This window comes from Lissotriton vulgaris, chromosome 3_1, assembly GCF_964263255.1.
Source record: "Lissotriton vulgaris chromosome 3_1, aLisVul1.2, whole genome shotgun sequence".
Classification (NCBI taxonomy): Eukaryota; Metazoa; Chordata; class Amphibia; order Caudata; family Salamandridae; genus Lissotriton; species Lissotriton vulgaris.
The window spans coordinates 1,876,633,651-1,876,648,772 of NC_141689.1; the positions used below are offsets into that span (position 1 = coordinate 1,876,633,651).

Below are 15,122 nucleotides of genomic sequence, written 5' to 3' on the forward strand. Positions count from 1 at the left end.
CCTATCTGTAATTCCGGATGAATGACGTTACAACGCATACTTTTACAACGCATACCTTTACAACGCATTTATTTCAACGCAACATTTCATTTTGGAATTTTGTAAAGCGCTTGGTAACGCACACCGGCGTGTCCCCGCGCTGAAGAGAACCTAGAAGAGAGTCAGAGGATTATAACAATGCTAGGCGGAAGAGATAGGTTTTGAGGGTTTTACGAAATTTAGTCTCAGAAGGTTCGAGACGCATTTCAGTGGGGAGCAAATTCCAATTCTTGGCTGCAAGGAGCCTGAAAGATCTACCTCCCATCCGAGATTTACGGATTTTGGGGACAACAGCCAGACCCATCCCAGAGGATCTGAGCAGCCGCTCAGGTCTGTAGGGAGTAATAAGGCTGTTCAGCGGGCCGGGTGCTTTGCCTCCAAAGATGCGATGGCACATGCAGAGAGCCTTGAAGGTAATCCTTTCCCGGATAGGAAGCCAGTGAAGGGACCTCAAGGCAGCTTTAGAGGGTGCTCTCCTGGGGAGTCTCAGTACCAGCCGGGCTGTGGCGTTTTGTAGAACTTGGAGACGGTTGAGACTTTTGGCCGTAATACCCAGATATAATAGGTTGGCATAGTCAAGTCTCGATGTGACCAAAGCATGCACAAGAGTTTGTCTGGCACCAATCGGTAATAGGTCAAGGACCTTGCGAAGGCTCTTCAGTATCCCGAAGCACATTCCAACCACCCGGTTAACCTGGGGAGCAAAGGATAGATCAGAGTCGAATAGAACCCCAAGATTTTTCGCCTGGTGGCTCGGCGTGGGGGTAGAGCCCAGAGAGTCAGGCCACCACGCTGAGGACCACACAGACGGGCCTCCCCCTACCACGAGCACTTCCGTTTTGGACCCATTCAACTTCAGGCAGTTGTTGGACATCCAGGAAGCAAGTTCCTGCATGCAGGCCCTGAAGTTGAGTGCCGCAGTATCGGGTGCCCGTGACAACGAGATGACCAGCTGTGTGTCGTCAGCGTACGACACCAGCTGGATGCCATGCCTTTCCACAATGGTGGCAACAGGGGAGGCGTAGAGGTTAAACAGGGTGGGGCTGAGGGCCGAGCCCTGGGGAACCCCTTGTTCGAGATTGAACACCCGAGAGTAGTGTTCCCCCTGCCTGACCTGAAAGCCCCTCTCAGACAGGAAGGACTGCATCCAGCTGAGTGCCATCCCGTTTACCCCGCCATTGTTCAGACACTGCAGCAAGGTGGAGTGTGCTACAGTGTCAAATGCCGCACTTAGGTCGAGTAAGATGAGAGCCATGGTATGCCCCTCATCTACACCCTGCCTAATGGTCTCAGTTGCCAGGAGCATCGCAGATTCCGTAGAGTGACGCGCCCGAAATCCAAACTGGGTCGGATGGAGAAGGTTGGCATCTTCCACAAAGGTCATCAATTGGAGATTGGCGATCTTCTCTGCCACTTTGGCCATATAGGGAAGGAGGGAGATAGGTCGAAGATTGTCTAGCCTATCCCAACTGAGGTTAGGTTTCTTTTGGAGCGGGAGCACAATCGCTTGCTTCCATTTTTTAGGTACGGTGCCGCTCATAAAAGAGAGATCCAAAACCTCTCTAATGTAAGGCGCAAGAGCTTCCATACTCCCTCCAAGGAGTTTAGGTGATGCCGGGTCGCGGGGGGAGCCTGACTTAATCGAGCAGCAGATTTGCTGAAGCTCATTCATCCATCACAACGCATTCCATTACAGCGCATGCCATTACAAAAAAAATTTTAAAACTACCTTTACAATGCATACCCTCACAACGCATAACATTACATTGCATGTATGGTAAGTATTGGATAGTGTAGGGGTAAAAATTACTATTCTAACTCCAGGGGGGTGCAACAGTAGGGTAAGTGTTGGATAGTGTAAGGGTAAAAATTACTATTCTAACTCCAGGGGGTGCAACAGTAGGGTAAGTGTTGGATAGTGTAGGGGTAAAAATTACTATTCTAACTCCGGGGGGTGCAACAGTAGGGTAAGTGTTGGATAGTGTAGGAGTAAAAATTACTATTCTAACTCCAGGGGGTGCAACAGTAGGGTAAGTGTTGGATAGTGTAGGAGTAAAAATTACTATTCTAACTCCAGGGGGTGCAACAGCAGGGTAAGTGTTGGATAGTGTAGGGGTAAAAATTACTATTCTAACTCCGGGGGGTGCAACAGTAGGGTAAGTGTTGGATAGTGTAGGAGTAAAAATTACTATTCTAACTCCAGGGGGTGCAACAGCAGGGTAAGTGTTGGATAGTGTAGGGGTAAAAATTACTATTCTAACTCCGGGGGGTGCAACAGTAGGGTAAGTGTTGGATAGTGTAGGAGTAAAAATTACTATTCTAACTCCAGGGGGTGCAACAGTAGGTAAGTGTTGGATAGTGTAATGGTACTATGCGTTGTAATGGTATGCATTGTAATGGTATGCGTTGTAATGACTGTGTTGTAATGGCATGCGTTGTAGTGGTATGCGTTGTAGTGCCATGCGTTGTAATGGTTGCGTTGTAATGGCATGCGTTGTAATGGATGTTGCATTGTAAAAGTTTCATTGTAATGGTAGTGCGTTGTAAAAGTTGCGTTGTAAAGGTTGTTCCCCGTAATTCCAGTTCTCTCGTTGGGTATTTCCATGATGGTCAAAAGCAGTCCTCCCTCCTCCCTGGTGGAGTAGGCAGATCAATTCATGCTCCAGTATTATTGGTTTAGTATAGGCTTAGAAAAGAACTGTGCCTCTGGCTGAGTGAGCACGATAGGATATTCGTGATCTCTCTGCTTCTAAAGGCATAGCTTATGTTTTCTTCACTTATAATAGCAGCCTATGGGCTACATTGCTGTGCACTTCTTCATCTCTGTTTTTTTAATAGCAAAAGGGTTTTGGAAGGTTCTTTTTCTGTGTCATTACAAGTTCATGTACTGAGAGCATATTTAATTGCAGTCTCTCCTTTTGCCATTCCTAGATGAAGAACTCTGACAACTGCAGCCTACCCCTAGGCTGCATTATGACTTTCTTAAATGACTGTTCAAGGCCTCCCTGAAGAAAGGCAAACTTCATCACTTGAGGATTTATATTGGATAAAGTGCTCCGGGGTTCTCACAAATGGGCGAGACTATCAAGCGCTTATGAGAGAACTGCCTGACCATAGGTCGGCTGTTTCTACAACCTAATTAGGATGCACCCACACATAGTGCGACCAGAAACATCCATTTTCCAGTGGAAGCTTGTGCGGAAGGCTCAAAATGCCCGCAGCACAAGTTCTCATTGAAAAATAGGTGTTGTCAAACATCCCTGCACCGTGTGGCAGGCACCTCACAGTGCCTGCCACATGGGGCAGGGATGTTTAGGGGACACCTTTGGTGCCCCCCAGGCCACATTGCGAAGGCCAGGGGGTAAGGGGGCCTTCTTAGAGGCCCCCAATGTTTCTTTGACAGCCTTTCGATGTGTGAAAGGGCAACATGGAATGACTGTTGGATACCAACATTATAATCCTGACGGCAGAAACGCCATCCTTAAGTGATTATGGCGTGTCTCTGACTGATTGTCGAGTACGTAGCCCGTCGGAACCACGTCAGATTCCCCCGCCAGTTTAAACTCCAACTGCCATCATCCTAATACGGCAGTCACACTTTAAACCTACCATGGCGGGCGGAAAGCCTCTGACCAGCTCCGCCCAGCATTGCCATCGGGGCCACAGTCTCCATACTGCTTAAGAAAGTCTGCTTCCAATTATTCCACAACATAAAAGTGGTTTAAGAAATGTGATGGTAGGAAAGAAACCACCATTCATGCCTCAGGAGCGTCCAAAAGATTGTTATACAGTATATCTAGAAATGTAGCCTATTGAGTACTGTAAATAGAAATTTAAATGACATTTTTATCAGACTTTGAAAGTGAAGTGTACCTGACGGTAAATTGATACACAAACTAGAAACATTTCTACGGAAATGCAGACTGACAATATATAGTGAACAACATCGATCGAACAATAAACTTAATGATGTCAGGATCTAGCAAAAGAACAACGTCTAAGAGGAAGAGACAGAGTGAAACTTTTCACCACAAAGCTTGGTATATGAAGCAAAGCTGATGTTCTTCGGAGTCAATGATAGACAAAGCTTTGCCTTATCTATGTGGTGACGAAAGAAAGAACAGTTGCATATTCACCTAAACTTTCATGGAAGAATGAGATTCTGATTGAATTCTGTCATATATCAGGCGGACTATTAAGCAACACATCAACAGAGCATTAGACCGGAGATGAGACCCATAACCTACCGGGTCAGAACTACCTCGGGCATCAACAGAGTACGAATCTGGATACAAAGGGTTATCAATCTCTGATGGCATGCACACCATTAAACATTCAGCCAACCACATTCTCACCTAGAAACATTGCAATTTGAAATTAATTTGCCTGTACTTGTTTATTATTTTTTTATTCCTTCAGTATCCGTGGTTTTAGTCAGTTTTAAACTTTGCCTTCGTATATCCTTATCAATAGTTTCCATTTTTCCTTATTTTTATCTCGCACTTTCCAAAACAAGATTAGTAATTATGTGGTCTATGTCCTACCGCTGCCGGGCCGTCTTTCACCACATCATATAGACTCTGAAATAAATAAGTGACCTGCATTTACTCCTCTGGTCCTGTGCCGCAAGCAACATTAAATTGGAAAGTAGATATAGCATAATAAGTGTAAGTAGCAGAATTTGTTTAATGCTTTTAATATGGCGCGAAACATGCCAAGTGTCTAATTCTGGAACAACTCATCCTCTAAGCCTGTCACAATTCTTTGAGAGACAATTAGTCATGCTTCACAATTGTCTCCGCTTCACTAATTTTAAGATAATGCATTTTTAACCATGTAATACGCATTTATTTCTTTAAATCACTTACCAAGTGCTGGTGAGACACATTTGTAGAGCTTTTCCAGGTCACACTCTCTTCCTTTACCTTAAAACGAAGTACATGAATAATATCAGACCCAATCACAAGCAGATACAATTAGGCTTTATGTTACATTTGTAGAAAACATTATACAATATTAAAATGTCGCTATGTTCACAAATTACACAAACGAAATGCAAACTTGCAGAATTCATGTCTGTCAATGCAATAATTTAGGACACATTTTAGAAACTGACCAGTTAATACAAATTTGCTCTGAGATACGATTTAGCACTATATTAGATATGGAAAGGGTTTGCCATTTTACTTAATTTCATTTGTCGGGAAGCATGTATCTATTTAAACTTTGGCGTTGGAGGTGTTAGCATACATCTAATAACTCCCAGCAGTCCCAGCCCTCCTTTGCTTTTATAGCTGTTTCTTCGGGAATCCACAGTTTTTAACAAAGTGCAGCCCAGACGCGGCCGGTAGTGGGAGTACCGACCGGGCAATGACATGGGGAGGGGGAGGGGGAGGGGAAAACATGTTAGCATACATCTAATAATTTCCAGCCGTCCGAGCCCTCCTTTGCTTTTATAGCTGTTTCTTCGGGAATACACAGTTTTTTTTATTTCTGTAAATTTTTATTGTAGAAAAATATATATTTATATGGAGCATAGAATATACATGGGTGGAGGAAGAGGGAAAGGGAAAAGAAAAGAAAAGAAAAAACGCCCGGGGGGGGGGGGGGGGGGGTTGATCGCTGCCAGCTTCCAGTCTTATTGGGGTTAGTCCGATTGCTAGTCTTCCAAGTTCTGCTTTCCGATGTCGTCTGCCGCCCCCTTTGTTGCTTGGTTGACATACTTGGTCCCACGCCCGGGAGGATAGAGAGGATAGAAAAGAAAGGTCGAGGAAGAAAACAGAAAGGAGCGTTGCAGGTTACATGTTACAGGTTACATTCCTGTTGTAGGCACAGAGACCGGTGAGGTGAACCGCTTCGCTGATTGCCTGGCTTCGCCGCCTATGGGGGTTTATGCGATGATAGGTAGTTATCTAGGGAACCCCACATATTCGACTGTCTGTGTGTTTTCGGTGAGTGTATCGCTGTAATGTTGTCAGCCCCGCGCAGGAAGGTGATCCAGTTAAGCATTAAGTGGGAGTACCGACCGGGCAGTGACATGGGGATGGGGAGGGGGAGGGGAATACATGTTAGCATACATCTAATAATTTCCAGCCGTCCGAGCCCTCCTTTGCTTTTATAGCTGTTTCTTCGGGAATCCACAGTTTTTAAGAAAGTGCAGCCCAGCCGCGGCCAGTAGTGGGAGTACCGGCCGGGCAGTGAAGTGGGGAGGGGAAGGGGCAGGGTGGGGGGTAGTAATGTATGGATTACGGACCTTAACAGGTAAGTAAACATATAAATAAATAAAACGAATTTCCTTGCGCGCACTTCATCACCAAATGCGATGCAGTGCGCGCAACGAAATTCGTGGAGACATGTAGTTAACTTTATTAGTAACTTATAAGTAAATGAAATTTATCAATTGGGTATGAGCAAATGTTATCATGTTTATAAGAGAGCGCATATGCCCTTTACAATTGGTTAGCAGTGGAAAATTGCAGAGAGTCCTAAAACCAACAAAAACAAGGTCAAAGGAAGAAGAGGAGGAAGGCAAAAGGTTTGGGGTGACACTTCAGAGAGGGCCATTTTCCAACAAGCTCAATCGTGGAACTCTTGTAGTTTCAGGTATGAATTGATATGATTCACAGATAAAAAGATACACTTGCACCTCGCCCATTATTTTCCCTTTACATTCTTATATCGCAAGAAGGGAAAGTTGACACTCTTCAAGTACAGAAACAGAAAAAAATTGTGGATAACAAAGAAATAGTGATTTACACCCCGCCAATTCCCAAAAATCTGTAGCATATACAATGTATAGACTCAATACTTAAAGTTCAAATTTGGTACAGAACAATTGAGAGAACCTGTTACCTAAAGGTTCTCGAAAAAGGGACACACTAGTATTCCTAATTATTACATACATAAATGCTTGCACACCTTCACACATTATGTTTTCAAAAATGTTAGTTCCCACAAGGTACAGTGTCAAGACTGATTTGCATATGGCTGGGTCCAAACTGGGGTGGTGTGATGAGCAAAAGAATGGGGGATTAAACCCTGACCTTTGTGACTGGGGGTGAATGTTTGCATTGTCCAGCATTCCGTCCATCAGTTGTTTCTTTTGCATATTGTTAATGTGTTGGCACACCAGCAATTTTCTGCTTCAGAGCTAAGAAAGTTCTATTGAGTGCAGACAGGGGCCAGGCAGTAGCTTTGATCTTACTGGACCTGTCTGCCGCATTCGATACGGTCAATCATGTGATTCTGCTAAAGAGACTAAGGGAGGCAGGGGTTGACGGCACCGCCCTGCTTTGGTTCCAGTCCTACTTGTGGGACAGGAAGCAGGCTGTGTCCCTTCCCCCCTTTCAATCTGCCTTCTCCCCAGTGCCCCACGGGGTGCCTCAAGGCTCATCCATCAGCCCCATTCTTTTTAACGTTTACCTCAAACCTTTAGTCACATTAATTAAATCCCATAGGCTAAAAGCCATAAACTACGCGGATGACACTCAGCTCATCCTCTCCTGGGAGGGGGAAGAATCGATCCCTCTGGAATCATTTCACGACTGCCTAAGAGACACAGCTGGTTGGCTGCACAAAAACTCCCTAAAATTTAACTCCTCCAAAACCGAGGTTCTGTTTTGCGCTGGAAGCCGGATTCCTCGCCTGTTCCCTACCAAATTTTGGCCCCCGGAAGCACTGGAAAAGCCACAGCCAGTCACCACTGTCCGCAGCCTAGGTGTCATGATGGACAACAAGCTTAGCATGGAAACGCAGGTCACGAAAACAGTGCCCACCTGCTCGGCCTTACTGGGTTCATTACGCAAGATCATGCCACTTCTTCCTACACAGGCCCGAGCGTTAATAGTCAGGTGTACTATTCTTAGTCGCATTGACTATTGCTGCTCGAGTCCCAGCTGTACTGTTAGACCGACTCCAAAGAGTTCAGACGGCCGCCGCCAAACTAGCCCTTGGCTGGACCAGGAGATCCTCAGCCACAGCGGCTTTAGCCGAGCTGCACTGGCTTCCTCTGAAGCAGCGAGTGGCTTTCAAAGCACTCTGTCTTGTTTTTAAAGCACTACACGGAGTCGGGCCCAGATCGTTGCAAGCCATGTTCACCTGGTACATTCCCACCAGAACCCTCCGCTCAGCCTCAGCCTGCCTTGTCTCTGTACCAAGATTCAACAAGGTCAGGACTGGGGGAAGATCCTTCAGAGTGGCAGCTGCAAAATTATGGAATAGATTGCCTATCGACATCCGCAAAACATCGCAACTCCTTCCATTCAGAAAGCGTATTAAAACCTGGCTCTTCCCTTAACTACATCTCTGGCATCCCGCTCTCAGCTTTTCCCATCACATTTCCACCTCAGCAGTAATTTTTTCCAGCGCCAGGATACCTGCAAGGTGACAGCTGCGCTATATGAATGTTTTAAATAAATAAATAAACTGCTTAACTCTTAGCTCTGATTAACTATCTGGGAGTGGACAAGAACAGCTCGCAGAAAAAAGGGCAGCTTCAGGGTCATATTTAGATCTCTCGCAGATGGGTCACTTCGTCACAACAGTTACTGATATCCTGTCAACAAAAATATAAATCCCATAGGTTACAAACGGAACCATATTTTGGGGACAGGATATTTGTCACAGCTGCAATGGAGTATCCCCTCCGCTGAGATCTAAATCAAGCACTTAGGGGGTCATTAGGATGACGGGCGGACTTAGTACGCCCGCCATCCTATCGGTTATTGGGACCGACCGCCATAAGGGCGGGGTCCTGTGGGGGGTATTAGGATGTGCCCGCCACTGTGGCGGGCGCATCCTGCATTTTTAATAGTGTGGCGGGCAATGCTCTCAGCACCGCCCGCCTCAATGAAACAATCAAAACACTGGAGACAGAAGTATGACGACTCTGAGAAGCAACCCACAGCCTACATCTCTGAGTAGAAGATGCTGAGGGGCATTGGTACAGAAAACACATTTGCTGTGTGGGTTTCCTGGAGAGAGCTGAAAGGAGGAATGCAGAGAGATTTGTGTAGCACTTTATCTTGCACTCAGTGAAACCCAGTGACATCTCTGCACAATTCGTGGTGAAGCAGGAACATCATCCACCTGGAGAGCCTCTAAAACCTGACTCCTTGCCTCATCCATTCATTGCAAAGCTCTGTATCTTCATGGACGATATCGTGAAAGTGGTGAATCAGCAAGGCCCCTCGCTTTTTAAAAACAATGTGATAATAGTTTTCCAGGATTGCACCCAAGGAAGTATATTTTCAATGTCGTAATTCAATAACGTGAAAGGGGAGCTGCACAAATGGAGTTACATGATGCTATGCTATTCGCAGCTAAGCTGTGAATACTAGCGAAGGTGAGGACATGGTTTTTGCCAGCCATAGCTAGAGGGCTAGTGGCAAGACCATGGAACCAACTCCAGATGCACCATTCAGGCAGAGAACACGGAGGAACTCAATCCAGGCATGCAACAACAGAGGTGGAACCTAGTGCAAAGCAGGGGCTGGAGGAGGTATGAAGACCTCAACCCCCACCCCATAGAATAAGCTGATACCTGAGGCTGGAAATGGGCTCCCCTACACGGAAGACTGTGATCTGGTTTGTAGTAAGCCCTGAGCACACACCCATACCAGCATCACATAAATTGTTGTTCTAGATGGGAAGGTGGCAGACACCTCAGAAGTTGGGGCAGCAAGTTATTTTGTACTCAGCATTTGAGGATGCGGGGTTGGAGGGTGTTTTTTGTGGGGGTGAGTTACTTGTATCACACTGACTGACACACCCTTGACACCTAGGATGGTTTCTGCAGGATACACATGTACCTCTGAGAGGGCACGACAGGGAAAAGGATGAAAGAAAAAGGAAAATGTTAGGACCAGAAGTTAGGTCTTAGTTTCCTCTTATGGAATGTTAACGGCCAGGATAACAGGGAAAAACAAGAAGCTATGACTAAATCTATGGTACTATGTCAGTAGCTGCTGCAGTCACCATTGAACGAATTCTAAGGAGCAAGAAGAAGGAGAGAAAGACACGTGTGCAGAGAACAAATAGTGCGATGCAGAGAGCTAAGTCAAAAACTGGTCAACAAAATCCAAATCATCTATTTATGGATAACCATCAAACAGACCAAGTGATCAGTCCTATCATTTGGCCGTCCAAACTGTGACCTGGCAGGTCCTTTGATCATCTAGACCCTGTGTCACACAGTAAGTTGTTGGTACTGGATCAGGTCCACAGTTAGCTATGAACCACCAATTGTTGGCCAGTTTATGATGGTAGAGGAAAAGTAGTGAAAACACAGTGCAATGAACCGAAAGTGGTGAATAAAATAGGGTGATATGTCTAGACAAAATTTTTATTGGAAACAAGGCACATCCCCTAATTAAAAAACAGGAACAGCGCAAACGACAATATGAAACAAATGACTGTCGCAATATGGGCCAACATGTTTTTGCCTACCGGGCAAAACGTCCCTTAGCTTTCATCAGGGCCACTGCTCTTTAATAGTTGCTACTGTTATAAATGTGTAGAACAAATAATACACCAACCTAATAAGTGAAAAGAATATATATAATAACTGTTGGGAACGATACAACCTGTACCTACAGATTATGTACTCATCCTCCTTGTCAAGGGATATAGAACGTGATCTAAGTAAAAATACTCATGTTAGTACCGTATGTTACACGATTCACAAGCACAGGTGCTCTCATCATCTCTTATATGTATTGAAATAAATAAATTCTGCTCACCCAGAATGACCTCACCTCACCTGGACCGTGCTCAGGTATAAGAGGCCCCTTACTGTGGATCAAATAAATGCAAACAGGGGGAAGGCATCAAACTTCCACTAATTATGTAGAATCACTAATTATGTAGAATCCAGATATGCCTATCTAAATTCCCTGCTAAATTCATCATATTTATCCACAAATAGAATCAATGTCAGAGCAGCCCCCAATCACTGGAAGACACCCCATAGACCTGCATTACAAAAACGCCTGTCTTTCATCTCAAAAACACATACTTCATCTTAAATCAACAAAGTTATCTCCCTTGAAGGTAGTGAGAAATGCTGTTATGTTCACTCCAGTCTGTGGTGAGTTATTCAGTCCAAATCACTCATAATCATAACTCATCCCTTTCGATAATCAAAGTCAGTTACTAGCTACATACGACATCTATAGTGACTAGCCGTCTAGCCTGCTCTCTCACCTCTCCGTCGGTGCCACCAAACTATCCTGAGGCTTGGGGGAGGCGCCGGTCTGGAGGAGATATGAGTGTATAAACTGTTTCACCAAAGGGGATTACTTTTCTTTCGTGTGTATATGCCCCGTTTTTGCTCATTTGTTCAGCAATGCAGAACAGCCAGCACCACTCCACAGAGGGTCCCTCATCCTCATGGCTACCGTAGTTAATTTAACAAACCCCGTTTAGCTCTATACCCATGTGGAACCTTTTAGTAGTAAAAAACGGGCACGCAAAACCTTCCGCGGAACTACAGAGTGACGTAAACACAGCCATGTTTGTAGTTCCGGGGGCGCGGGTCGCGCGTGCTCTCACAGATGCCGGTATTTCACAAATCAGGGTTTTTAGAAATGTATACAGTTGTTCTTCAGTAGATGAAAGGGCGAAAGAGGAATTATAACAGATATTACCAATCCTATATCTCAACTCATACGATATGGCTAGAAGTATAACTACAAAATGACCACAAAGCGGCCATTTATGTAGTTCTACCGGTATGCAGTAGTACTATGAGCCTACGCTTGCCCAATCATAACTGGTCCAATGTACATGACTGCCTAGTGACCTCATTACAGTCATTTACAGTCATTTACATAGTTCACTGCACCAATGAGTGCTCAGGTGGAATCTCAATATAGCTATGAGTGTTATGAAAGGAGAACGGGAGTACCTAAGTAAGAGCAGCCTAGACATCTCCAATGTATGCATTTTAACACTGCTGAGACAACAGCACTTAGATGTATTTCAGTGCGTTTTCGCGCCGAGCCTAGCTAATTTGTACGTGCACCATTTCGAGCAACTGCAAAAACAACAGGTGATGGACTGAATGTGGATCAATGTCACACATTCAACCCAGTCCAAGGATCTGGGCCCAAATCCATCGTCTTTTTGCACTCCACACCACCCTGGGTTAGACAATGGCGATATGCAAATCAGCTCTGACCCTGTGCCCCATGGGAACAGTCCAGTCCGAACTACAAAAGCCATGTCCTTCCCAGAACGGAATCAAGCATCTGAGGACCGGACCGGTTTCGAGGTAACACCTCTCATCAGCCCGGCTAGCTTGACTCCAAGTGGTGTGGAGTGCCTGGGACCCACGTCTGGGCATCCCCAGCGCACTTAGGGCGGCAATTGCAAAAACAACAGGTGATGGACCAAATGTGGATCAATGTCACACATTCAACCCAGTCCAAGGATCTGGGCCCAAATCCATCGTTTTTTTGCACTCCACACCACCCTGGGTTAGACAATGGCGATATGCAAATCAGCTCTAACCCTGTGCCCCATGGGAACAGTCCAGTCCGAACTACAAAAGCCATGTCCTTCCCAGAACGGAATCAAACATCCGAGGACCGGACCGGTTTCGAGGTAACACCTCTCATCAGCCCGGCTAGCTTGACTCCAAGTGGTGTGGAGTGCCTGGGACCCACGTCTGGGCATCCCCAGCGCACTGAGGGCGGCAATTGCAAAAACAACAGGTGATGGACCGAATGTGGATCAATGTCACACATTCAACCCAGTCCAAGGATCTGGGCCCAAATCCATCGTTTTTTTGCACTCCACACCACCCTGGGTTAGACAATGGCGATATGCAAATCAGCTCTGACCCTGTGCCCCATGGGAACAGTCCAGTCCGAACTACAAAAGCCATGTCCTTCCCAGAACGGAATCAAGCATCCGAGGACCGGACCGGTTTCGAGGTAACACCTCTCATCAGCCTGGCTAGCTTGACTCCAAGTGGTGTGGAGTGCCTGGGACCCACGTCTGGGCATCCCCAGCGCATTTAGGGCGGCAATTGCAAAAACAACAGGTGATGGACCGAATGTGGATCAATGTCACACATTCAACCCAGTCCAAGGATCTGGGCCCAAATCCATCATTTTTTTGCACTCCACACCACCCTGGGTTAGACAATGGCGATATGCAAATCAGCTCTGACCCTGTGCCCCATGGGAACAGTCCAGTCCGAACTACAAAAGCCATGTCCTTCCCAGAACGGAATCAAGCATCCGAGGACCGGACCGGTTTCGAGGTAACACCTCTCATCAGCCCGGCTAGCTTGACTCCAAGTGGTGTGGAGTGCCTGGGACCCACGTCTGGGCATCCCCAGCGCACTTAGGGCGGCAATTGCAAAAACAACAGGTGATGGACCGAATGTGGATCAATGTCACACATTCAACCCAGTCCAAGGATCTGGGCCCAAATCCATCATTTTTTTGCACTCCACACCACCCTGGGTTAGACAATGGCGATATGCAAATCAGCTCTGACCCTGTGCCCCATGGGAACAGTCCAGTCCAAACTACAAAAGCCATGTCCTTCCCAGAACGGAATCAAGCATCCGAGGACCGGACCGGTTTCGAGGTAACACCTCTCATCAGCCCGGCTAGCTTGACTCCAAGTGCTGTGGAGTGCCTGGGACCCACGTCTGGGCATCCCCAGCGCACTTTGGGCGGCAATTGCAAAAACAACAGGTGATGGACCGAATGTGGATCAATGTCACACATTCAACCCAGTCCAAGGATCTGGGCCCAAATCCATCGTTTTTTTGCACTCCACACCACCCTGGGTTAGACAATGGCGATATGCAAATCAGCTCTGACCCTGTGCCCCATGGGAACAGTCCAGTCCGAACTACAAAAGCCATGTCCTTCCCAGAACGGAATCAAGCATCCGAGGACCGGACGGGTCAGAGCTGATTTGCATATCGCCATTGTCTAACCCAGGGTGGTGTGGAGTGCAAAAAAACGATGGATTTGGGCCCAGATCCTTGGACTGGGTTGAATGTGTGACATTGATCCACATTCGGTCCATCACCTGTTGTTTTTGCAATTGCCGCCCTAAGTGCGCTGGGGATGCCCAGACCTGGGTCCCAGGCACTCCACACCACTTGGAGTCAAGCTAGCCGGGCTGATGAGAGGTGTTACCTCGAAACCGGTCTGGTCCTCGGATGCTTGATTCCGTTCTGGGAAGGACATGGCTTTTGTAGTTCAGATCCGACTATAAGAGGGGCCCTGAATTCATGCAGGGACACGGAGGGAAGAGAAATTGAGACCCTCCTCCTTCAGATGGAAGAACAATATTTCAATACCCCGAGCATTGAGCTTCATCATAGACTGACACTGACAAGGGAAAAATATATTGAGTTGACGAATAATGAAGCTAGGGCAAGCTATAGGGATAAGCACCATAGTTTGTACGAACAAGGGAACAAGGCTGGGAAGATGCCTGCCTAGCACAGCAAGCAGAGTAACAAAGGTGGGTCCATAGGGTCTCCACAGAAACCATAGTAGACATAGCAGAGATGTTCCAGGGGGCACTGAAACAAATGTACAGTTCCCATACTCGGGCCACTGAAGGAGGCCTACAGAATTAAGTGATGGAAATCCCCACCCCACAGTTGGAAGCGGACGAAAAAACTGATTTGGAGGCCCCAATAGAGATAGTAGATAAGATACTAAAAGCAATCTAGAATGAGAGCGGGAAAGCCCCTGGGCCTAACAGGATACCTCAGAGTTTTTTAAAGTAGTGCATTTTAAAGTAGGCAAACACATGCAAGTGCTTTTCATTAGGGAGCGCCCAGATGGGCATACCTTCATTGACCTTCGGACCGCAACAGTAGTCCCAATACATAAAAAGGGTAGACTGCCTGACAACAGTGAATCCTTTAGGCCGATTTCTCTGCTCAATTTCAAGGTAAACATATTTGCAAAAATACTAGCATTGCATCCGGGGAGGGTGATTGACAAATTTATATCACCTAATCAATGGAACCAAAATAATCAGGGGTAGTGAAGTATCAATCTTAACAAAAATCCAAACAAAGTTTACAAGTACATCTTTCACAT

General features: G+C 46.2%; 1 protein-coding gene across 1 annotated transcript in view; it reads right to left on the bottom strand.

Moving 5' to 3' along the window:
• The window catches only part of ASIC5 (acid sensing ion channel subunit family member 5), a 468,169-nt gene that overhangs the window by 166,653 nt on the left and 286,394 nt on the right, over nucleotides 1-15,122 (bottom strand). The window contains exon 7 of the mRNA XM_086963310.1: nucleotides 4,908-4,964. Within this exon, the coding sequence (XP_086819436.1) occupies nucleotides 4,908-4,964 (57 nt within the window). The remainder of the gene's footprint in view (nucleotides 1-4,907; nucleotides 4,965-15,122) is intronic.